The following is a 26,792-nucleotide window of genomic DNA, read 5'->3' as shown; positions in this document are numbered from 1 at the left end:
ATCCAAATCGCTCATTCGCAAGGTTTGTTCCTGCGTGAGTTGATTTAGAGTGGCACTTTTTTGCTGCTTATCTTGTTGCTTTAATTCTTGTTTTCTCTTTAACTTAATCTTTTTTTAACTTTAACTTCGTTCCATAGCTTCTGAACTTGAGTTCTCCTTTCTTCAACGTATTGTAAGGTTTTTCTGTTTAATGGGTCTTTCTTTATATTGGTGTGAATGCGTTTGATCTCTTGTCCTAATACCTCTTGAGCTTTGCTTAATTTGTTAACGGTTTCCATTTTTGTGTTGAGATTAAACTCTTCACTTGCACTGAATGAATCACTTCACTTTACTTGTTATCTGCACTTGGGCGAAACACTTAAAAGATATAGATTTTTCGATAGAGTTATCGATTTGTATACGCGACTCGCGGCCGAATATTACTTGATTAGATTTTTTGTTCTGTGGCTAACATAGGTTACTGATTAATTATTTTAGACTCGAAGGACCATGTTTAATATTGAGGAGGTTGAAGGTTTAGATTGGGTGGGTAGAGTTATTGAGAGTCTTGAGTGCCATTTCAATACTGATTTAATCCTACGCATGTAACTAACAATCTTACTAAACTATTAACCATACCAGTGGCTCAGAAACAATTAAACTCTATGGTTTTGACATGGTTGTTACAGTCATCATTTGTAAACAATATATAAACAGTTTGGTGGCTGCTGAACTATAATTATTGCAACCACTGTTAAATAATATAGAACGCTATGTTACGCTGTTTTGAATATAGTTAAACAATTATCGTTTTGCTTACTAATTGTAATTATGAAATGTTAAAAGATCTATAAACTATGATTGTCCTTAATTACCCTGATTATTTATATAACATTAAGATATATGTTTAGCTGAAGACTAAACAGTAGATAAATTTATTAATTGTTCAGTTAAATTGACTTTGTGTAAACCCACGGGAAAACCGTAACAATATGAAAGTTATCCGGGCTTATAAGCCGTAGTCCAATGGAGGAAGAAACTCCATTGACTTCAGGACATTATGTTCCCTCTAACGCCCTTGGTACATAAATAGCTATAAAACAGGTTTGGATTTCAAAAAATAAACTACATTTTCTAAATAATAGAAACATGTTATAGAAACTTTTTATTTTAAGGAGTGGGCCTGCTTGATTGCACGTTATACATTAGGTCGTCGTTTATAAAGAGTTTCAACGTAGTCTTGTAAAATTTCATGAGGTACACCATTGTTGATCTTTCTAATTTCACTTTCCAGCCATCGAAAACTAGTTTCTTCGTACTCTAAAAGCACCTCATCCAGTTTCATACTTTCGTAAATTCTGTATACAGCTTCGACACATATGGGATCAGTTCTGCAACAAAGATAATCACATACAGGTCCAAGAAATTCTAAGGGATAAAGCAGAGTACCTGCCGTAGTTTTCAATTAAAATCCTTTTTTGTTCCTCAGTACCACTTTCGAGGACTTTGGCGGAAAACCAGGTCAATTGACCAGTAGGAATATCCGCTCCTAGAGTGGGTTGTTCTGATTTGGACACCACTTCTCCTTGATCGTGGAATAAATCTTTGAAGTCGTTCTGCAAAGTTAGTTTAAGTAAAAACTGACACAGTCTGGAAGAGTAATACCAGTATTTGAAAAAAATTCCCAATTTCGATCAAAATGGGTTCGATGTCATTGAAGATTTGAGGGCTCTGCCTTTTGGCGGCAGCTAATGATAACTCGAAAGGAGGCGCTAGCGCATTAGACATAGTCTTGTATTTGGCACAATTGCGAAACCTAAATTCGTTTCACATTTTAAATAATGTTGACAATGAGGATTAGGTACTTATGGTACTTTTGCATTGTAAAGTCTTCAAATTTAATACGGCCTGTAATATCATCCCTGAATGTCGAGTCGTACCCTTGACCCATATACGTGTAAAACGAGTATTTGTGTAACAGTTTGAATAGCATACAGTATGAACTGTGGTTGTGCCAATATCTATAAAGTTTAATGTATTAGTTCCATAGAATTACGGAAGTAAAAGATGTTAAAGAATACTTAGATAGTAGAGAAAAACCAAACTCATGCATCAAAATCATGTCAGTAATTGCTCGCATACCCATTCCAGGTTGTTTGAACCACGTTAGGATTCCTCGTCTTAAGTCAGAATTGTCCATTAAATCATCGTTCAACAAAACTGCAGCATGCACCTAAAAAAACATACCTTTACCTGAAATCCAGATAATTAATCTAAGCGCGAACTTAGTTGAAATTGAAAAACGGGCTATAATGTTACCGAAGTGTTGATAGGAGCGGTGTTTTCAATTAAGGCAAATATTCCACATCAAAAACGCGTACTTTGGGTGTTAATTCTGATTTTGGATATAATATAATAAGTTCATTTTTATGTTAAAATTTCAATTTTCGGCAAATTGCTACAGTTAGCAATATCAAGTACTTGCATTAAAAGTGGCAGTGGCAAAATGGTACATTTTTAGCGCATATTTTTAAGTTGAATTTTATTAATTTTTTTATTCTTAAACAAGTATATTTCATTCATTGACAGATACTAGAAAAAATATCGAAAACTGTTTTTAACATGTTTGAAATACTATATTACACATCAGGGTGGTATATCACAAACCGCTGCAAACCAAGACGCATGTTATGTGTTAAATAAAAGTCAACTCTCTTGACCGATCGAACCATACAGACTATCTAGAGACAGTTATAGTGAGAGAACAAGTTTTGCAAACAATTTCAAGTTTCCCTCCTTGTGGGTGGACACCCTGTTGGTTCCTATCAAATATGCGGCTTGTCCTAAAAAGTACTCAGATTATATTGTCACGAATAACATAAATTGCACTAAGTTCCGTTACCTAGTCGGGCCCCGGTCTCCCCTAGTGCACTGTCTGAATCAGCAAGATCGGCAAATTGGGGTCACGATGTGGGTATTTAATCAGCGTCTCAAGCCATCGAAGAGGACCGAACTCTGGGGTCATCCCCAGAGGGAGGTCACGAGCGACAGTCCGAACTTTCTAGTGCCCGGACGGCTCGTTACACTTGGACGGCTTGGCGACACTTCAGAAGGGCTTACGCACCTACCACTAGACGTACACACCCACACACCCCCTCTTGGTTAGTGTTCACTGCCTAATAAAGAAGACATACTTAAGCTACAGTCTTGTTTCCCTTCCTACGCCACCCCCCTAAACGTGACATGGTGGAGGCGCCCCGTTCAATCCCCGTCTATTAATCTTCATATTGATAGACACACCCTCGCAAATTGAAGCCAATTAAGTCACAGGGAAAAGATGAAGGAATAACAGAGGAAAAAGAAGAGAGACAAAGACCAGAAGAAAGAAGAGAGAGAAAGAAAGAGAGATCAGGAAGACGACTCAACCATGCCCACCCCCACAAGTTCAAACACACCCCAGAAGAATCAAGACGAGTTTTGAAGGACCAGCCTGCAGGTCCGCAGTTGCTTGAACTGAGTAGGGCAATATCAAGAGCGGCCTGTAGGTTGCCCTAAACATTTTAGTGCACAGGAGCACATATTAGTTTGTATTGTATTGGGTAAGATAAAACTAAACTTTTGATAACTAGGTTTCATAAAATAAGTGTATGTATAGTTAATGCAATAACAATATCTCGATTTCTAGACCAGTGACGCCATTCCCGACCTAGGTACTTTGCTGAGGTAGCAAAATCGCGCAAGTATAAGGTGTTTGGTTTATAATAAGGTCAAATGCTAATACATGTTATGTTATTGGAGTCGGGCTTGTTTCCTAATTAATTGTTGACTTTAGGGGCCACCTGATTACCTCGTTGCGTCCATCGACAAATTGACCTGATTAAAGAAGCGAGAAGAAGAGGAGCAAGCCTAGGAGAAACCAGCATCTTCGGATGGGTTCCGCAACGTCGGTTCTACAGCCGCGTGCACCCAGAGTCCCTTAAATGAAGGGCTGAAGAAGGTTCTCCAGATGGGCTTAGAAATGACGATGTAGAGTAGTCCAAAGCAACGTGTGCTAAAAAGAGAGCACGCAATGGACCAAAGATGTCGAAGCTAAGCGATGGATTTCCGCTTAGACAAGGTAGTACCGAGAGAAGGTACTAGAAGATGGTGCCCGATGCAGGGGACAATTTACGCTTAAATGAGAAGGCAAGAAGATGGACGCAACAACAAGGTTGAAAGGTGTCCCAATGAAAGGAATAATTGTTTTTTGGGTATGCAAACATGGCAACGTTTAAAAATCGAGAAGTAGTTAAGATATTTGTTCAATAAAGTTTTTCCACCCCTTTTCTAGAAGATAAGTAACATGTGTTAGTTTAAGAAGTAATATTTGATGATAGGTTGGTTTAAATAAAGTACTCCCCCACCTGCATTAGAAAATAAGAATAGAAAATAAGTGAGTTGATTTTGTAAACATGGACTTTTAGTGTTCGGGGCGAACACTTGTTGGAAGGGGGAGATGTCACGAATAACATAAATTGCACTAAGTTCCGTTACCTAGTCGGGCCCCGGTCTCCCCTAGTGCACTGTCTGAATCAGCAAGATCGGCAAATTGGGGTCACGATGTGGGTATTTAATCAGCGTCTCAAGCCATCGAAGAGGACCGAACTCTGGGGTCATCCCCAGAGGGAGGTCACGAGCGACAGTCCGAACTTTCTAGTGCCCGGACGGCTCGTTACACTTGGACGGCTTGGCGACACTTCAGAAGGGCTTACGCACCTACCACTAGACGTACACACCCACACACCCCCTCTTGGTCAGTGTTCACTGCCTAATAAAGAAGACATACTTAAGCTACAGTCTTGTTTCTCTTCCTACGCCACCCCCCTAAACGTGACAATATTAAGGGCCCCACCACCCACCCACGCTCAGGGATACCTTGATGCTTAGTTGCACAGTTTAAGTATTAAGATAAGCATTGACATTTGCGTTTTCTTTACACGTTCCTTCTTAATAGGTGCTTTTGTTCAGATTTTGCGTCACTTTCCAAGAGTCAAATTTCGTCTCTTATTAGGCAATTATTCAAGGCTTATTAGCAACGATTTAACCATTTTTTCTTCTCCTACAGGGATATTGGTTCATTCCTTAACATTTTAGAGAACGGATAAGTAGGCAATTGCCAACGGTTGAACGAATATGGAATCCTAGACTTTCTGCAACTGTGCGATATAAAATAGACCAATTACAGCTAATCTTTTGATTGTCATCCTCACTGATATTTGGCATCAAAACATTGCATTTTGGCTTATGTTTTGAGGCAATGAAAAAGCCGTTCAAGTTTCAGTTAATGTTCAATTAAAGAATAAAAACATCTACTTTATTATATGATAAAGCATACATATTAGCTACTTACGAACATTTAATGTGTCTATACGGAACGTTTTAAATAATCCAGTTATTCGCGACTTTATGGGAAAATGCACCGAAATCTTGTGCAAATGGAGGTTTTTCCTGGGTTACTATACTGACCGCCGCGCGCCGCCTGAATTAAAGTGGTTTTTAGTAAATATTTCGAAAACGGTTAGATTAACATAAAATCTACAAGAATGCAAAATTGTTCTTAATGGACCACTAAACCAAACTACGTAACGTTTGAACCTCAATACAGGGTGTGCAATTGTTAGTGTTAGTGGGCCATTATTTTTGCTCACCCTGTACACAATTTTTTAGATAGAATTTGATTGATAGATTTTGTAGATTTTGCTCTACATTACTGAAAAGAGAAATTCAAGACGCTTCTTTTGAGTGGTTAAACCTCCCTGAACTTTTGAACTAATTTTCGGTAAAAAGTGCATCTAAGTAGTTTTTGGAAAGTATCTCAAAAACGATTAGATTTACAAAAAAAACACTGCGGAACCTTCAAAATGTTTCTCAAGCAGTCGAAAACCTTCCAAAAGCTTTTAGAACGCTCTAAAGGCTTCAAAATGAGCTTCAACTAGTCTAGAAGCTCTCAAAAAATTTCAAGGCAGTCTAAAACCTTCCGTATGTTTCTAGAACAGTCCATAAGTTTTCAAATGCTTTAAAAGCAGTCCAAAAACCTTCAATGCTTTTTAAACTTTCTAGAAACCTTCCAAATAGTTCTAAAGTAGAAATACAAAAGTTATCCGGGCTTATAAGCCGTGGTCCAATGGAATTTTAGAGTCATCATAGAGTGGTACGGAAGAGCACTTCGACCGTTACGTCAACGCCTTTGATAATGTCCGCCGCAGATGTGGACGAAACGTCAGGATGAAATTCCATTGGACCACGGCTTATAAGCCCGGATAACTTTTGTATTTCAGTTTTAACCGGCCGTGAAAGCCTTTATAGTCTGATAGTCCTAAAGTAGTCTAAAAAGATTTCAAAATACTACAGAAATAACTCCAAAATGCTTCTAGAGCAGTCGAAAGCCTTCCAAAAGCTTTTCATCTAGTCTAGAAGCTCTCAAATCATTTCAAGACAGTCTAAAAGTTTCCGTATGCTTTTAGAGCAGTTTAAAAGGTTCCAAAAGTTTCTAGAACCTTCTACAAGGTTTAAAATGCCTTAAAAGCAGTCCAGAACCTTCAATGCTCCTAAAGAAATCTAAAAATATTTAAAAACACTACAGAAACTACAAAATGCTTCTAAAGCCAAAGGAAGCTTTTTAAAATGGTCTAAAAGCTTCCAAAACCTTTTAGAACAGTCCAAAAGATTCCAAATGTTCTTCAACTACAGTCTAGAAGCTTCCAAAAAATTTCAAAATTGTCTAAGCTTATCCCAGATGGCCCATTTGGACGGGTGTGATAAACCGAATTTTGGACTATAAATTCAAGCTGCCATTCGAAACAAACTCTCTCTAACACAAGCTCTCAGACCCAAAACAAACCCCAAATTCTTCACTTTGAAAGGTACTCTTGCTATTTGCATCACATTTATAACTTATCCTCTCTAAAACAAGCTCTCAAACGCGTAACAAGTAACGCTGTCACAATAAGACGGTCAACCAAAATAACCTCCAATTCCTTCACTTTGAAAGGTACTTTTGCTATTTGTAACCTATCTATATTTTACCCTTTCTCACAAACCAATCCAATCCTTCAATTTGATGAAACTCTTGCTATAAGGCAACTTATCTCTGACCCTAAGGTTCTAGCACTTTACTCAGCCACCCTACTCTAGTTTACCTTACCTATTGCTCAAGAATCGTGTAATTAAAGTGTAATATACGTGATACAATTGACAATAAGTGTCATAATTTCAAAACTCCAGCACCTCGCAAATCCCTCAACCCAAATGGAGGGTCTCTAGTTTGAGCGCATATAAAATGATTGTTAAGGCAATTTGAACCTTATCAATACAAGGGGCAATACAAGAAAATATAAAATTCTTTTGAAGATTTTCTACATAATATACTTTTTGGTTGAAAATGGTGAGGTTTTGTTTTTTGTTTATCAATCCCAATCCTCTGACCGGTTTCGCCGTATTACGGCTCATCAGAGAGGCTATAGGGCTTGATAACCAAAGAACAAAACCTTCGCTCCAGTATAGTCAACTGGATGCCAGAAATGATAGTTGTGTGCAACATCTGGTGACATCTGTACTCAACTCTATGAGTTAGAAAGTACAGATGGCGTTCCCAAATCTAGGAACAGCACCATTAATGTCGCATCATTCGGTAAACACCGATCTGATTGGTTGAAAATGTAAATACTTTTTGGTAAACGTAAATAAAAATTCGGTTGTTTTACTGCTCCGTCCCCAAAATTAAGAAACCTATCTTAAAACGTATATTTGTATATTTTGTATATTTTTAATTTGTTTGGATAAAGTTGTTTTAATTTGTTTGGATAAAGTTGTTTTATCCAAACAAATTAAAAATATACAACACAATAAGCAATAAATAAAATTAATGGCTAGGTCGCCTCAAGGTACCTTCCACCCTCCCTCAAAAATTCTTCAAGGAACCTTTAAGATCTGAGGAGCGTCTATGAAACGAATTCGGCATGTAAAGGGTAACTTGAGAAACGAGGGAGACTCAAGAAAGAACTATGAATACGGGCATATGACTGAACCTATAAAACTGGCCGTCTGGAAACCTAACCAAAGTCCGTTTGGAAAAACTACTCCCAGTTATTGAAAACACGTGATTTTGCACGTATAAGAATTGTACTCTCTTGATACACCTAATTATACCATAAATAGTAAAGTGTAAAAAATTACCATTTCTTGAATCCAACACAATATTTTGACTAGTTTCCAATTTTCGGCTGTTTGATCCTCGGGTTTGACTAGCCTGTTGTAATCTTGCATAATACGAATGCTTCTCACACGTTTCCCGTAAGGAACTATATACTCAACAGCCTAGAACCCAGTATATAAGCATTAAAAAATCATCACAATATAAAGTTGCTCTTACTCTTTTTAAATGATCTATCATTTCTGGTATTTCTTGATAAGGTGGTATGTTTTTTAAATTGTCCATTACTTCCGGAAACAACTGGTCCATTTCTTTCAAGTTACTTGTGGCTTCCTGATTATTTGCAAATGGCGGTATCGTTAGAGCATATGGAATTTTCAGTAACCTGTAAAGATGTTTAGGTTCAAAGTATGTAGGAATAGTTTTATTAATAGTGTATTGTAAAACAACAAGTAAAGTTATGATATCCATATCTCCCAATGATGAAAGTTTGTGGTTGTGGGGCAAGAAATACCAGGTGTCCAAGAGCACCCTGGACATAGGAGATTAACATAGGAAAACTTTAGAGAGAAGTTGTAGAGCACATTTTCGGCTATCAACTTGTAATTTTTTCAATACCGTAGATTTGACCATTAAGACGCAAAACGGCTCTAAAATTCGTAAATTTGAAATCTCGCGCCAAGCGGTCGTTAAGGAAAATTCATATCCGATGTGCTACCAACTTTTCAAAATCATAGCAAATTGCTGTCCGTCATTCTCTAGTCAAAACAAGTTTATTTAGTAATAATTTTTAGTTACTACCCACATAATGCAAAGAAAATAAAAATAAATCGTGATAAAGACACTTTATCAGTAGCCACAGCCCAAAAATCTGGTAAGTTACATTTATAACCTCATCCAATGTCTCTACCCAACTTATTTACTTTATAGCAAAATTCTTTAAGAAAACACTGGTTTTGCTTGCAAATATTTAATGAGGACGACCGAATCACCTATCTCAAGCCTCTTTATGACACTACCAAACGATTTAAAGTGATGAAAACAGTGGACAATGAAGCCAGATCTAAAAGTTTCGTACTGTACAGGGACAACAACAAAGGGGCCAAATACTTCCTTCAAAAGTGATGTGATTGAACTTCAATGTGCTTAACTTCAGGGACTATCATCAGTCAGGGTCTTCATCAGTGTTGCAACTAAAACTTAAAATGATTCAGTGTTGATATCTGACTTAAATCTCAAAATTTGATCTGACTGTGAAATGTGAGGAATCTTAAACTGGCTATAAAACCTCTGTGAAACTCCTTCTAGGAACAGAATATTGACTGACACAGTCAAATTCTCAGTCAGGTGGCAAATGTTTTTGTATGTGGGTAGGTATAATCGAAAAACCAACTTTTCAATTGAGCTATCTACATGAGCTGTTCTATTCTAGGTTTATTCTTCTTCTTCCAATGCGTATCCACTAATGGATGTTTGCGATAACATTTTCCATTTCTTCCTTATTTCTTGCGGTGTGTATCAGCGACTCTACATCGTTCAGCCCTGTCCACTGTCTGATATTTCGCAGCCAATACATTTTTTTCCTTCCGATCCCTCTCCGGCCTTCGATCTTGCCTTCAATCAATAGATGTAAGAATTGATATTTCGTGTTTCGCATTATATGCCCCAGGTATGCCGTTTTTCTTTTCTTAATCGATTCAAACAGTGCACGTTGTCTGTTGACTCGTCTTAGAACTTCTTCGTTTGTTAGTCTAGCCGTCCAGGGTATCTTCAGGATTCTGCGATACAGCCACATCTCGAAAGCCTCCAATTTGTTGATTGCAGCCGCCTTCAATGTCCAACCTTCCATACCGTAGAAAAGCACCGACCAAACGTAGCATTTAGTGAATCTGAGCCTTAGGTTAAGGTCAAAATCGGAACTGGTAAGCACTTTTCGAAGACTTAGGAATGCCTGTCGAGCTTGTTCAATGCGATATTTTGTTTCCTTGTCTGATGTCCAGTCTTCGAAAAGCCAGATGCCCAAGTATTTAAATTTATCTACTCTTTCTATGGGCCCTGCGTTAAATGTTATGGTGGAGTTTCCAAACATATATAGGTTTCTAGAGATAATCATAAACTTTGTTTTTTTTGGTGTTGATATTTAAGCCCATTGATTTGCTCTGTTCTCCTACCTTGTTGACCAGTTGTTGTAGGTCGTGTATGTTATCAGCAATTAAGGCCGTGTCGTCAGCATAGCGGATGTTGTTGATCCACACTCCATTGACTTTGATTCCCATTTCCACGTCTTCCAGGGCCTCTTGGAATATTGCTTACGAATATAAGTTGAATAGGAGTGGAGGCAGCACACATCCCTGTCGTACTAGGTTTATTAACAACATTATAATTGTGTTCTTTTTTCAACACACTCAATTGATCCAAATAAAACCTTGTACACTGAAGGTTTGTATTAATTTTCTATTCACTGTTCAAGGTACAGTATACATTTTCTTCAAGTGAAAAGCTTAGTTAGGTACAATAGGTGGCAAAGAAAATTGGTTTTACCACATAAACAGTGATTGTTCCACAGATTGAGTGTGAGTGGGTGAACCTTTCACCATACAAGCTGTGCTAAAAACTATGCAATAAAGAGACTATCAAAAATGTGGTTAATAGTGGAAAAACGCTATATTATCCACGGTATAGACAGCTTTTATTGACCTCTTAGGGATTTAATTTTGATATACGGTCAATAAAAGTGTCTGTCTAAACCTTGGTTAATAATATACTATTGACCCAATACCTCATCATTATAACAGCATTACTATGGTCAATTTAATTAGATAGCTCATAACTCCCTAGTGACTTATAACATAACTTACTAGTGGGTTATAAGTATACTATAAGTCACTAACAAAAAAATTAAAGACATTTTCCAAGAAAACCAGTTTCTGATATTTTATCTTAGTTGCAACAGTAAAATATATCTAAATTGAACAACAATTACTTATTGATATTAACATTAATGTTAAAACTTAAGGAAAATCAGCTTTTTTTTTGTTTTCTGAAACTGCGTGATTTATTGGTTTTTGTATCTGGTATCGAAATAAGCAACCTTTTGTCCTGAATATCGTCAATTCGCATGTTGGTTAGCTCTTGGCATCGACAGACTCCAAAAATTCCCATCACTATATCAATCCAAATAAAAATAAATACAAAATTAGGATCAAAAATAAACATACCTTACTGAACAGTATGTTAGTGTGCTGCCACACGTCCGATTAACACGGTCCGGTGTGTCATTCCATACTATTCAAATGGAAGTGGGGCATATGGAAAAGTCCTAAATGATAACACTCTCATTTAATAACATGGTATGTCACCATGCTTTAATACAGAATCAGAAATATTGTCAATGATACTGGATCGTTTTGAACGGAGCGACTGTTTCGGGTATGGCTTTCAGATTTGACATATACAGAGTGTCCCTGAAAGGACTGTACAACGCTTAACTACAAATTTCTAGGCCAAAAATAAGGCGTTCTAGGTAGACTTACCACTTACCTACTATCCAGTTTCTTAATTTTGCCGCTAAATTGCGCCATCTCAAATTAACATGAGAGGAAATAATAAAAAATACTTATGGCTCGTAAATAAAAGTTTGTATTTTTGTTACCCCTGTATCAACTACTTCGAGATATCCGCTCTTGAAAGTGTATAAATTTTGAAAAATAAAAAATTTTCTTCACATTTCCGCTCTTTTTGACCGGATAACTCTTTAACCAGTCGAAAAGCTGAATGCTGGCTGTAGGGTTTGTTGGCAAGCAAGCAATGGCTAAAATGGTCAATTCAACATTTTCTAACATCAAATTGACTCGAAAAGACCGAGCTCTTCCTCTTTCAACGGTAAACTCATCGGTTCAAATCAACGACGAAAAGATTTCTGTGGACCCATTGCTATTCCGACGTATATCCATCAGCAAAAAACAGACGAAGATTTAAAGCTATACATGAAATACGAATTAGCCCCGTTCCCATTAGCCTTATCCAGCGAAAGTGGGATGAGAAAAGCGACTAAGTCAGCGCTGTACAAACTATTCAACACTACGACCAAGGATGTACATGTCGCACAGCTACAAATCGTATTTGACGGAGGGCTTCTCCTTCATAAAGTAATTTGGCAAAGAGGTGCAAAGATATCGACAATCTGCAAGAGCTACTTCCACTTTATCACGAAGAACTACCACGGAAAGAGATGTACTGTAGTCTTTGACGACGGTTATTCGTCATTCATCTCAAGCACAAAAGTAGCAGAGCAGCAAAGGCGCTATCGACTCAGGAAGTCTGCAGACATCTATTTCAGCGAAGACACCGAGATAAACGTCAAACAAGAAGATTTTCTGTCGAATCAGTTCAACAAAAGCAGACTCGTCAACATGCTTAAGGTGAAGCTTGAGGACAATGGGATTAGGACCCTTCAAGCAGAAAGTGATGCGGGCGTTCTGATTGTGGATACGGCTGTGGAAATGTTGGAAACGACAGCTGTCTGCATTGTGGGAGAAGATGTCGACCTCATCGTCCTTTTGATGGCTAAAGCTGATGCGTATAAAGACATTATTTTTATTATCCTGGACGTGGAAAGATGAGAGATTCCTTATTCTGGTCTCAAGAGCCTCAGCACCAAGGTTTCAAGGACGTGCTGTTTTTGCATGCATTTACTGGATGCGATACAACATCTTCCGCATTTCGAAAATGTCTTTTCAGATCCTTCCTCTACCACCGCCCAAGTACGAAAGGCAGGTGAAACCTGTATGTCAAGTGGTATGGAGCTCCAGCGAGAGGTCTGCCTGAATGCCTACAGGTACAAGTCATTCTTGAAATCGGTGGCCAACATCAAACCTGATATCTCTTGTTTTCCTCGCACCGAAGGAGCAGTAAAACGGCATTCCCTCAGAACATTCCATCAAGTTCAGCTGTGGCTAGGAAATGACCTGCCTCCTCAGATGTATGGGTAGAAAATTAAGAACAACTGCCTGGTCCCCGTGCACAGTGACTTAGCAGCTGCACCCGATGATATTCTTAAAATGATTTTTGCCGTTGCACGAAACACTGTTCCAGCGCAAAGTGTGGCTGCAAAAAAGCGAGCCTTAAATGTTCCCAAGCATGCCAAAATTGCGAGGGGAACTGCCTGAATGGGGTCCCTCAAGTTCACTCCGAAGATGAAGAGGATCAGGAGGATCCTGTGACAGTTTATTTACAAGGGTCCGATGGAGAAGACGATAGTGAAACAAAAGATGAAAACGAAGACGAAAATCAAAGCCCTTCCCCCCTCAAGAAAGCAAGAAATTAACCGAATTCTTCCTACTATAATGTTTTCAATTAATTTTCTATGACAATAAACTTTTTTTTTTTGAAGGAGACAATAGATGAAGTAGTAAGAAAATATATATTATTGTAAAGATTGTCATGCTCTACAACCCTATGGCCAGTATTTAGTTTTTCGGTGCATGGGTAAAGATTTATCCGGTCAAAAAAAAAAATACAAAAAAATATGAAAAATTATAAAATTACAGACTTTTAAGAGCGGATATTTCGAAAACTATACAAGATATCAAAATACTTGACGGAATAAAACTTGTAGCAAATTTAATCAGCTTTCATTTTCTATAGAGAGGTCACGTCGCGTCGGTAGGAGTTTCCGAAATACAGGGTGTCCCACGACGAAAGACCTCGATTGATATTGGAAAAAGTATAAATAGGAGAGTTTTGAAAATTTGGTAGGATACTGATGTGGGCATGCCCAATCCAACTAAAATATTTTCAAGATGGTTGCACTTCCGCTTATACCGGAAGTCGATCACAACTTTCTTATTTTAAATAGAACACCCTATATATTATTACATATTTGGATTCCTCACAAAATTCTGACCAACTTTTGTATAGAATGCCCTATGCCTATCTCAAGCCGTTTTCGAAATATTTGATGTTTTTCCAAAAAAGTGACAGTTGCAACGCTCAACATATTTTTGTACCCTGTCAAAACCGTATTTCATTTTGCAATGAAACTTTGGGTTATTGTAAATAAAGGATCGTTTTATTAAACTGAGGGTGCGTAATGACTCATTTGTATACAGGGTCGTCAAAAAAAAATCAGAAAGTTGCCACTAAAAAAAATGAAAAATCTCAATTTTTTTAAATAGAAACCCACATTTTTTATGACGGAATCATTTTGAGCATTAAAAATTACTATAAGTTTCAATTTACTTGCCTATACCTAAATCCAACCCATTTCGTTTTATTTGAGAATAAACATTTTTTTATTAGGCTGCATGGTTGGGATTAGCTGGTACTCTAGTTAGCCATGCTTTTGACACACGGTGATATTGGAGAACTGCAAAGCATGTTATGTTGAGCGTTGCAACTGTCACTTTTTTGGAAAAACATCAAATATTTCGAAAACGGCTAGAGATAGGAATAGGGCATTGTACACAAAAGTTGGTTAGAAATTGCAATTTCTACATTTGTATTATTAAGGATTGGTTTTGTTTTAATAGCTTTTATCTTCACAGATCCCGTATTCTTAAAATTTTCAATTATTTGCTTGACAGCTTTTCGTGATGGCTTTGGTTTTTCTGGATAACGAGCGGCAAATACCTCACATGTTCTACTCACAACTTTATCACATTCTCCGTAAATAATAAACAGATTTAAGTAATCTTGGTTTGAATAACGTAACCGCGACGGCATATTTGCAGTTGTCAAAACACTCAAAACTAGTGTTATTAACATGCCCTGCAGGTCTCCAATATCACCGTGTGTCAAAATCATGACCAACTAGAACACCACATAATCCCAACCGTGCACCATAATAAAAAAATGTTTATTCTCAAATAAAACGAAATGGGTTGGATTTAGGTATAGGCAAGTAAATTGAAACTTATAGTAATTTTTAATGCTCAAAATGATTCCGTCATAAAAAATGGGGGTTTCCATTTAAAAAACTTGAGATTTTTCATTTTTTTTAGTGGCAAGTTTATGATTTTTTTTTGACGACCCTGTATACAAATGAGTCGTTACGCACCCTCAGTTTAATAAAACGATCCTTTATTTACAATAACCCAAAGTTTTATTGCAAAATGAAATACGGTTTTAACATAGTACAAAAATATGTTGAGCGTTGCAACTGTCACTTTTTTGGAAAAACATCAAATATTTCGAAAACGGCTAGAGATAGGCATAGGGCATTCTATACAAAAGTTGGTCAGAATTTTGTGAGGAATCCAAATATGTAATAATATATAGGGTGTTCTATTTAAAATAAGAAAGTTGTGATCGACTTCCGGTATAAGCGGGAGTGCAACCATCTTGAAAATATTTTAGTTGGATTGGGCATGCCCACATCAGTATCCTACCAAATTTTCAAAACTCTCCTATTTATACTTTTTCCAATATCAATCGAGGTCTTTCGTCGTGGGACACCCTGTATAAGCAAAAAACCGAAAAATTAGACTTTTCCCCCCTCCACCCGGCTCTAGAGGTAGAGGCGGGGACTTTTGATATGTTGACCTCCTAACTAGTCCAAACAAAGTTACGAAGTCAAAAATTGTATTCCAAGCATTTCCCTTTATACCTTTTCGTTGCCTGGACTACAAATATTCAAAATGTTTACTATGTGCTGAAAATAATTTCAAAAAATTTTATGTTTTTTGTTTAGCTAATTGGTAATTATCGTGTATGTTTTTGTTTGTTCTGGTTAAAAATTTAGTAATGATTTGCAAGGTATTGTGCGTCTTTTTAGGAAAACCGTATGTCTGACAATAATTTTGCAGGAAAACAAAAAACTTTCAAAATAAAGTCATCTAGAAGGAAGAAAAAGTAATTGATACAGGGTTAACAAAAATATAAACTTTTATTACGATACACAAGTAATCATGTCAATTTATACAGTGTGGAACAGCCAAATGGAATAAATTCGATAACGAATAAATGAGAGCGTGTTGGAAAAAACGCTTGGACACGTCGATTTGTATTTTTAGATGCGCATTTAAAAAAATAAATAAAATATATAGGGTGTGTCATGTGACAGTGGCTGATACCAACTTTCTTATTTTAAATACACCCCCCTGTATATTATTAGTTTTTTGGATTCTTCAGAAAATTCTAGACATAATTCATGTACAATGTCCCATACCTATCTTCAACTGTTTCGGAAATATTAAGCGTTTTCAGATGTATCACAAAAATTAACATTAAAAAAAGAAAATTATTTTATTTCACAAATAAGGTAAAAAAAAACAAAAAAACGTTAATTTTAATTTAAGAGATGTTCAAAATGTCCGCGAAAATAAGTATTGAGTGTGATGTAGCGAATTTGTGAAATAAAATAATTTTCTTTTTTTAATGTTAATTTTTGTAATACATCTGAAAACACTTAATATTTCCGAAACAGTTGAAGATAGGTATGGGACATTGTACATGAATTATGTCTAGAATTTTCTGAAAAATCCAAAAAACTAATAATATACAGGGGGTTGTATTTAAAATAAGAAAGTTGGTATCGGCCACTGTCACATGACACACCCTATATATTTTTATATATTTTTTTTAAATGCGCATCTAATAATACAAATTGACGTGTCCAAGCGTTTTTCCCAACACGCTCTCATTTATTCGTTATCGAATTTATTCCATTTGGCTGTTCCACACTGTATAGTAATTTTTGGTGCTAAGTCTCGTAAAAATCGATAAGGGTCTTTAGGAATTATTTTGAAAAAACTATATTAATTTGAGTACTTTGGCGCCCTGTAACGGCAAAATTAAACAACTTTGGATATAGGCAAGTTTGTTTAGATCGTCTTAAATTTGTGATTAAGCGTTGTACAGTCATTTCAGTGACACCCTGTACATACAGTATGTCCAAGATTCAATTCTCTATACAGGGATCTCGGAAATCTCTCAGGAATGTTTTAGAGATAATTTAATAGGCAATCCAACACCGTTTTAAAAATATTAAATTTTTGCTTCGTTTTTGAATTATTTTCGAAAAACCAAAAACGACTATTTTCAAAAAAAGTGCTTTATTTTCGCTAATTTTAAAAATTCTGAAATTTGGCTTGAACACTGTTTGAGCAACTTTTTTTCAAAACAGTTGCACAGATAAGCTTTCTTTCGTGGTTGTAATTAATATTTGAATTAAAATGCCACAAAATAAGTATTCAAATGAAGAGAAATTTGACATGCTGGCAGTGTATCTTCCGTCCAACAGAAACGCAGACGTGACTTCAATTAGGTATTTGGAGACGTATTCAGAACGACGCCAACAAGACCCACTTTAAAAATCTAGTTGTTAATTTATTAGAATACGGTGCTTCTGAAAAACCGAGGGGATTTCCGATTCTGGATATCATCCTTAAAAGCTCACAGTTGTACAAGGACTTTTGGAGACCGATTATCCCAGAAGACTGCGTTTCTCAAACTGGTAGATTAATAAATGTAATGAGGACCCAGAATTTTCTAATTTTGTTGTATGGACTGATGAAAGCAGGATTACTAATTGTGGTGGTTTTAATAAGCATAACAAACATTTTTGGGCTGTAGAGAATCCTAATGAGGTTGTTCAAAGACGAATGGAGACAAGATTTGACTTAAATATTTGGTGTAGAATCATTGGTATGCAAATAAAATATTACTTTTATAATAAAGTTGCGACTCAGTAACTGAGCAGTTTCTCATTTTAGGAAATCGTTTAGTAGGGCCATTTCATTTGATTATATGTAATCTTAATGGAAGGAGGTATTTGGATTTATTGAGAGCTGAGATCTTACCAGGTCTTAGACAAATTGTGCCAAATGAAGCTCATTTTAGAAAATATGATGATTTCAACAGGATGGCTGTCTTGCGCATAACACAGCGTCTGTTGGAAACAATGTCATTGCATTAAACGGTTCAATCCCATGGCTAGCTAGATTTTTTATTTAGCATGTAGCTATAAAAATAAACACAATGACAAATCATGCAAATATAAAAATATTAAAATTAATGTAAAAATAAAATAAATAAAATGGACAAATATGTTTAAAAACAAATAACGAATTAAAAAGTAAAAACATTAAACAAAAACAAGCTAAAGCACTTAAATTACAACATGTTGTCTTAGGGCTCTTTTAAAATTGTTCAAATTATCACAGTTTTTTATTACATTGGGCAACATATTAAAATCTTGATGGCCTTTGTACAATACTGAATTGAACATATGTGTTGTTCTACAATTTCCACTCAAAAGAAAATCAGTTTCTCGTGCTGTAACTGTGGACTTCGTTAAAAGACTTGATCCGCTTGCATATACAGGGTAATTCAAATTCGACCCTCACCATTGGGATCTCAGAAACCATAAGAGATACGAGAAATTTTAAATTGGGGCAAAGTTGCGCAATTTAAAACTCAACCAAATTGTGTTTTAAAAATTTCGATTTTCCTAGTAGTTCCGAAGATATCCGAAAAAAACTGAAAATTTGATTTTTTGTTTTTATTTATTTCTCACCTTATTTGAAGAGATATCCCAAAACTAAAAGCATCTTTTCATTACCACTTTTTCCTAGCTATTCGATGATGGATTCAAATTTTCCACACGACTTTTTGTTTTTTGTCAGTCATCACCAACTTTCTTTTTTCTTATGGGCGCCATATTGGATTTTTATCTCACCAAATAGTACGTTTTATTCTGATTTTAGTGGTGTATAATAACTTATGATTTGCTTGATAAATGACAAAATAATTCAATAAAAACTATTTTTACTTTAGTTAAAGTTTAGTTTTAGTTTAGTTAGATTAGACCTTAATTACATGCTACATTTTCATCATTTTGTAATCGTTTAGATTTTGCATTAACGTAATTTTAAGAATTACTGTTTTTAGCTTTTTTAACAAAAAAGTACATTTTTTTGTAACATACATCATTTTAATGCAAAAAACGTGCTCTTTTTAACTAGATAAAAAAATAAAATGGCGTCCATAAGAAAAAATAAGTTGATGGTGGTATTTCGAAAACGAAAAGTCGGAACTAAAAACGAAATACACAGAAAAATAGTCCTTAAAAGTTGCTTTAACAATGTTCAAGCCAAATTTTAAAATTTTTAAAATTAGCGAAAATACAGCACTTTTTTGAAAATGATCGTTTTGGGTTTTTCGAAAATATTTCAAAAACTAAGCAAAAGTTAAATATTTTTAAAACGGTGTTGGATTGCCTATTAAATTCTCTAAAACTTTCCCCATTTAACCTTTGCAGTAGCTCTTACGGGAAGCGAGATCCCTCTATAGATAATCGAATCTTGGACATACTGTGTACCTAATATTAAGCATAAATCATTAATTAATTACCTTTGTCATTAAGTATTGGCCGCCTGGTGCGTTTATTAAAAATTGGTCGATCTGCTTTTTATCCAAAACCCTGGCCTTTTTTGGTTTGTATGTTCTTGACTCACTTTTCAGGAAGGCTATCAGCTTTCCATATTTTGATATGTTCACATTGTTGTAGGTCTTCAAAGTTAATTTTAGCATAGAATACTTCATCCACATGGAAGAGCTGGCGCATTTAGAAAATAAGCTAACATGACATCTTCGTTGATACCAGACACGCTTTCTTGTTTCAAAGACGCCCTTCGATTTATTCGGCAACAAATTCAAACAGGCAAGTTTAGCTTCTACTTGAATTTCTTGCGACACACGCACTATTTTCTTCAATTCCGATTATTTTTGTACGATTTACTTTAAAACAAAAAACTGTTCCTGTATCAATAGGTCAAATCAATGCCTACCCATAAGAACTGATGATTTTCACATCACCGTCAAAATAAATTTTTATAAAATCGTGCACAAAAGTACACTTTTTTGAATGATTTTATGTGTATGATTTTAAAAGTAAAACTTTTTGCATTATTTTTTCATTTTTTAATGATTTTTAGTGCAAAAAATTTTACTATGCTGTAGAACTGCTATGTTTTACTTTTAATACTGTTGGTGCTTTTTTTGCAAAATTTTTCTTTGGAGGTATCGTCGAATTATTTAGTCTCAATCATTTTCCAAGCAAAATTTTGCAAAAAACCACCTATGCACAGTTTACCCGATAAAACCTTAACGTCTCGGGATAAAACCTATGATTATTTCCCTCATTGTACTAGCAGCCAATCAAATTCCGAGAACCTTTCTAGTTCCACCAATGGAAACCGTTTTATACTGATTAAATCCCTGGCTGCTAAAATTTAACAGTGATTAAACACCACCTACCTTTTTCGAATACGTTTTTTGAAGAAAATTTGATATTAAACGAAACAGGATTTAGACACTTATAAAATTTAAGTTATCTTCTTCAATATTAACAATTAATAAATCACTGTAACGTAGTTTTCATTAAATAATTACATAAATTAAAATATTTTGACGTATGATTGTCAATTTGAAATGTAAACAAAAATATACATGACTGAACGAAAATCTGTCGTCTGCTGGGGTGAGTTCAATATTATCATTAATTTCATCACGTTTAGTTCAGTATTTGTGTTCTAACTAAGGTGTTTTCTTGTTAATAAACTAAAATGTGAGTTTTCAGGAAATAATCTTGACATATACCCCTCGGCGTTCACGTTTTATCACGTAAAATGTGCATTGGTAGGTTTTTTGCAAAATTTTTCTTTTAGGCAAATGGTTTCGACTAAATAATTCTTTGGAAAAAATCCTTCGACCTGCGGTCTCAGGATTTTATCGTCGAATTATTTAGTCTCAATCATTTTCCAAGCAAAACTTTGCAAAAAATCACCTATGCACAGTTTACCCGATAAAACTTGAACGTCTCGGGATATAACCTATGAATATTTCCCTCATGTGTTAAATGTCCCATAGGAGCAGTGCATGTTCACCAGAATGACAGCGAATATTTCAATAGCCCTCAACCTTCGGTGTCGTGCTCTTTCGCCAAAAAAATAAGAATCACCAAAAAGCATCATTTTTATTAGGTTGAAATATACAGGATGTTTAAAATTCGATGAATTAGCATTGCTATCTCAGATACCAAGGTTGATAGATCTTTAGTTACCTAAATAGAGGCAAAGTTGCGCATTTTATTGCTAAATAATTTGGTAAAAAAATCAAAACATTTTCATTACATCAGGAGATATCCGACAAAAACCGAAAAAGGCACTATAAGAGATACGAGAAAGTTTAAATTGGGGCAAAGTTGCGCAATGTAAAGCTCAACCAAATGCAGTTTTAAAAATTTCAATTTTCCGAGTACTTCCGAAGATATCCGAAAAAAACTGAAAATTTGATTTTTTGTTTTTATTTATTTCTAATCTTATTTAAAGAGATATTCCAAAACTAGAAGCACCTTTTCATTGCCACTTTTTCTCAGCTATTCGATGATGGATTCAAATTTGCCACACGACGTTTCGTTTTTTGGCAGCCATCATCAACTTTCTTTTTTCTTATGGGCGCCATATTGGATTTTTAGCCCACCAAATAGTACGTTTTATTCTGATTTTAGCGATGTATAATAATTTATGATTTGCTTCATAAATAACAAAATAATTCAATAAAAACTATTTTTACTTTAGTTATTGGCTTTGAGTTAATGGGCCGTTTTATAAAATGTCATTATTTGACAATACTTGTCAAACACGATAATTCGGACGATCATTAGAGCTTTTAGAGATTTTACCTTAGTTAGCTTTGTTAATGAGACGTTTTATGAAGATTACTTGGTAGTACTTGTCACACGCAATTGGCCTGAACATACTTAGTCACAAAGGTGTACACGTGACTTGACTTAAACCGGTTTATTCACTCGAAGAGCTTAGGCCACTCGCTACGCTTGTGGACCTAGTTGTTCTTTTCGTGAATAAAAAATGGTTTAAGTCACTTGCTGTATAAATAACTATTAAATCACTCTGAATGACATTCGCCTATTTACAGATGTAAACAAACAAACATCAATGTTACATCTACGGGGCGCGGTGCAAATTTAATAGAACTGTAATTTTAGTTTTTTTTTTTTAATATAAGAAGTCGAAATTTAATAAAATACTGTATAAGACACGTGACTTAAACCGGTTTATTCACTCGAATAAATATGAATGAATAAAAAATGGTTTGTCACTTACTGTATAAATAACTATAAACTTGCACTTAACATTATACAAAATTGAAATTTGGCAAAAAATGAAGTTCTTAAAATGATGATCTTTCTCTTGGAAACATAAATAAGCCTTTGAAGTTAGAGATAATGCTAACAAATCTCGTTTTCTGATTAACCTAAATAGTTCAGCAATGCTTGTATAATAATAACATTTTCTGCGGGGGTTTCTTATCTAGATACATTTTTAACTATGATTGACGCTCTAATGATCATCCGAATTATCGTGTTTGACAAGTACTGTCAAATAATGACATTTTTTAAAACGGCCCATTAACTCAAAGCCAATAACTAAAGTAAAAATAGTTTTTATTGAATTATTTTGTTATTTATGAAGCAAATCATAAGTTATTATACATCACTAAAATCAGAATAAAACGTACTATTTGGTGGGCTAAAAATCCAATATGGCGCCCATCAGAAAAAAGAAAGTTGATGATGACTGACAGAAAACGAAACGTCGTGTGGCAAATTTGTATCCATCATCGAATAGCTAGGAAAAAGTAGCAATGAAAAGATGCTTTTAGTTTTGGGATATCTCTTCAAATAAGGTTAGAAATAAATAAAAACAAAAAATCAAATTTTCAGTTTTTTTCGGATATCTTCGGAAGTACTCGGAAAATCAAAAATTTTAAAACAGCATTTGGTTGAGCTTTAAATTGCGCAACTTTGCCCCAATTTAAACTTTCTCGTATCTCTTATGGTTTCTGAGATCCCAATGGTGAGGGTCGAATTTGAATTACCCTGTATATTATCTAGGAGCTTCACATAAATTAGTCATTTTTTAACTCTAGCTTTGAGTTACGTAATGACAGATTTTATTGCATTAGTGCATTAGTGTGTGATAATGAATGTTTTATTATATTCTTATGGTGCTTTATCACACTAGTGCGATAAAATCAATTATTATCGCACTAGTGTGGTGTGCAATGCAGTTTTCAAAGATAACAAGGTTGAACGCCGAATTAGTTTTGTTGTGTGGTCATTGTCTTAAAAAAAACATAGGTTGGGTTTGTTACTCAAATTTGGGACATTTACGTCTGTTGGGCATTTAAAGGCATTTAAAAAAAAATGAATTTTGTGTTTTTTTATAAAACTTGAACACACTGTATTTCCTGAAAGGCGCATTTCCGGGATATAGTTTATAAAGCAAACGGGGATTATTTTTGGACGTAAAATACATGGTTAAAATCTGTGTATTAAAACCTGAATCACCCTGTATACATGTAATTGTCTATCACTGCAACAAGGTTGTTAAGACACTTGACAAGGAATATCCACTACTTGAGAATTTAATAGCTTCGTTCGAATGAATATTACAACTTACTTAACAAGAAACATTTCACGATTATCAAACAAGCACTTTTGTTTTGTGATAAGGCATTATTTGTTAATGAATTTGATTTTGAAGTATTTGGAAGCACTTTACAATGTAACAGTCTTGAAATAATGTGTTCATTTGTCGGCAAGTCAATTTTACGGGTATTGTACAGGGTGTCCCAAAAAGCCGCGCTCGCAGCTGTTCTTCGGAGACGATTCGTAAGACTTTGGAGACAGTTGTTGACGTTAGAGAAAGTTTTCAGAGTCGTATAATGAAAAAGATTGTCTGTGATTGGTCTATTTCATATCTCACTGGCGTAAAGCCTATGATTCCATATTTGTCCAAGCGGTGACAATTGCCTACTTATCCGTTATCTAAACTTTTAAGGAATTAACCAATATCCCTGTAGGAGTGGAAAAAAATATTTTTTCTAATTTTGGCATATAAAGTGACACTTTTCAAAACTGATTAAAGTGACAAAACGTTTTACTTTTCGTAACTAATTACGAAAAGTAAAACGTGTTAGACCATGTTGTTTTGGAACTACAAGTATAAAACTTGACGGGTGGCTGTTTCGTACCCTGAAGCTTAAGTAAGTTTATCAATTCGGCCTAAAAAGTGATTAAAAACTTGCAAAAAATCATCTTTTTTCGAAAAGATTTTATCTTTCCAACCTCCCTGTATGTATGATAGGTACTTGTTGTTTTTGATACTGGCACGTCAGGTAGCAGGTAAATTTGGCGTAGAAAGTAAAACAGGATGATCAAAATGCGAATTTTAACTTTATATCAAGAAAGTTAAGAACAAAAGAAGTATTTTTATAAATGAATTGTTCAAAGTGACCTCCGTATGAAGCCAAACAGTATCCCAAACAATCATAAAATGCCATTTTGACGTTCAAAAGATGTCGGGTTGTGATGCAGTCAAAATGTGTCACTCTACCTGCTACCTGCCCTGCCAGTATCAAAAACAACAAAGAACAACAATGCATACAGGGAGTATGAAACAATAATATCTGTTCGAAAAAAAAATGATTTTTTGCCAGTTTTTAATTACTTTTTAGACTAAATTGGTAAATTTACTTAAGCTTCAGGGTACTAAAAACACACCCGTCAAGTTTTAGACCGGTAGTTCCAAAATAACATGGTCTAACAGGGGCTTAAAAATTTAACATGTAAAATCCTATGTTGCGCGTTAAAAAAAACGCACTGTATTTGCTATTCAAGAAAAAAAACACAAGCAATTCATAAAAATTGTTTAAAATAGCGACCATCCGACTATAAACGCACACATACCTACTCTGTTTTTAAATCCTTCAGCAACATTATTAAACATCTTAAAGAAAATACTCCTAAAAACGTCTCTAATTTGCTATTATAACTGTCATTTCAAACAAAATTAAAAGTTTGGATTTGTTTAATTTTTGAAGGGGTAGAAAAATTATTCAAAATCAGTACGAGTTTGAGAAATTTCGACTTAAAATTATGAGACATGTATGAGGTTTTTAGCACCCATGAATCATAAAACTGCTTTTTAGCAGTGCCAAGCCAATTTTGGTTAATAAAAATCAAACAGAGGTTGAGTGATTAAACGTTAAAATTTGTTCCACATTTTTACAAACTAGCGAATATCTGTGAAACTGTAAAGTTTACAGGTATCAAACCTCAATGTAGTTCTTTTTTATTTTCAGCTACTAGGTATTTGAAAAAATACAATTTTGACAAATTTCTGCATTTGGGACCACTGGTACATCTTGAAAATATTTTTATAAGATACCTCTAATAAGTATTTCTATCCCAGTATTGTGGTGAATAGTTTAGTCACAATTTTTCGTGTCGAATAACGTGAATAACCCTGTATATTCTGATTGCGACAGATATTAATATAACCTGAAAAAACCCTACAAAATTGGGTACAGTCAGGGACAAAAGCGGTGTCAAAGTTTAAACTGCCATAAACAGAGTTTTGAAAAATCGCCTGTAAAACTCACTTGGAGTGAGAAAATGACAGTTTTGAGCGCATTTTTCTAATTCTCATTAAATTTCCTATCCAATAATATGAAAAAAAATTTTAAAACTTGGTAGTGATGGAGAAAAAATGTAACTGCCAGAAACACAGTATTTGTGATTTACCAGTAATACTGATCAAATTTTTGTGGTAAAGTATAGTATATTATGTTACTAGGAGTAGAAAGAGGCGATTATTGTGCTGAGCTCAGAAGATTGTCTACAACTGAGCGAAGCACAATTATCGCATTCTTCTCCCGTGTAACATATACAATATTTATATTTATTAATATTTTTTTAAGCGTTTTTTAGTTCAAATTGCAAAATATAGACAGATTCATTGTGACGACAACATCAACCCCAACCTCATTTCCTTCGCCAAAACGTCAATCACTAGAAAATAATAATTTTGCTACCGAAAGATTGATATTTTATGATCATTCATATCGGGAATGTGTTGTCCAGGACGGAGGACATATAGAACATCTCTTCAATTAAACTACAATTACTATAACATTGAATAAATGTATAAATAATATTTTTTGAAAAATCGTGTTTATTTCGAAAAGTGTTGATGTTAGGTACCTATATAACATTATGGTAATTAAGATACCAACGGTAAGGACAATAAGAGAGAGACCGAGGAGTCTACTTCGACCGAGGGCATTATTTCCTATAATGCCTGTGGTGTCTTCAATGACCGACTTTCATTCTGTAGATATTTATTTAAAAAATGGACATTATGAAAAATAACGCTCTAGGGCATTATTTTTTAGATAATTGACCTTAATAGGTGTCATTATTGAGGAAATAATAGCCTTGTCGGACATTAAAAAAAATAAGGAAAATAATGCAAACATCAGTCAATCAACCAATAAAAATAACAATTCAACCAAATTTTGCAGCCCTGTTACAAATTCAGATTATAGTAAAACACAAAAAAATCGGACTTACCTTTTGGGTTTGACATAAATATATCCTTCAGAAAGGTCTGTAGAACTGGAATATCTTTTGATATTGTAAAATAAATTTATTGTACGAGAATAAACCCATTTTTGCACAATTTGTGGCCTTCTAATCACTTTATGGAAGATCATTTTTTATCTGTTTAGTGCTTGCAGTATTAAAATAGATTGC

At 34.8% G+C, this 26,792-nt stretch overlaps 1 protein-coding gene and 1 long non-coding RNA gene across 3 annotated transcripts; both read right to left on the bottom strand.

Annotated features, from left to right (window-relative positions):
• Nucleotides 1-1,109: 1,109 nt before the first annotated feature.
• LOC145724728 (geranyl diphosphate synthase-like) lies at nucleotides 1,110-26,792 on the bottom strand. Of its 2 annotated transcripts, none has more exons than XM_081973141.1 (8): nucleotides 26,610-26,792; nucleotides 8,390-8,555; nucleotides 8,194-8,334; nucleotides 2,061-2,212; nucleotides 1,854-2,000; nucleotides 1,645-1,795; nucleotides 1,429-1,595; nucleotides 1,110-1,370 (listed from the first exon to the last, which is right to left on the bottom strand). In XM_081973141.1, exons 1-8 carry the CDS (start codon nucleotides 26,750-26,752, stop codon nucleotides 1,178-1,180), a joined length of 1,260 nt encoding a protein of 419 aa, XP_081829267.1. In that variant the 5' UTR covers nucleotides 26,753-26,792; the 3' UTR covers nucleotides 1,110-1,177. The 2 variants fall into 2 exon arrangements, with proteins under 2 accessions (XP_081829267.1, XP_081829268.1); XM_081973142.1 differs by lacking the exon at nucleotides 26,610-26,792 and adding an exon at nucleotides 17,971-18,094.
• Nucleotides 2,591-3,922, bottom strand: LOC145724736 (uncharacterized). Its single transcript, XR_014177072.1, has 2 exons — nucleotides 2,882-3,922; nucleotides 2,591-2,822 (listed from the first exon to the last, which is right to left on the bottom strand). It is a non-coding gene; the product is annotated as an uncharacterized LOC145724736 (long non-coding RNA).

Source organism: Ips typographus, linkage group LG2 (assembly GCF_016097725.1).
Source record: "Ips typographus isolate SLU linkage group LG2, UJ_Ityp_2.0, whole genome shotgun sequence".
Classification (NCBI taxonomy): Eukaryota; Metazoa; Arthropoda; class Insecta; order Coleoptera; family Curculionidae; genus Ips; species Ips typographus.
This window is presented reverse-complemented; position numbering and strand designations above follow the sequence as displayed.

Coding starts and splice junctions, on each gene's coding strand:
- LOC145724728 (XM_081973141.1), bottom strand. CDS start 26,752: ATGATCTTCCATAAAGTGATTAGAAGGCCACAAATTGTGCAAAAATGG. Junction 8,556..26,609: donor ATTTATGTCAAACCCAAAAG/GTAAGTCCGATT, acceptor ACATCTTTACAG/GTTACTGAAAATTCCATATG. Junction 2,213..8,193: donor TGTGTTGGATTCAAGAAATG/GTAATTTTTTAC, acceptor ATGTTTTTTTAG/GTGCATGCTGCAGTTTTGTT.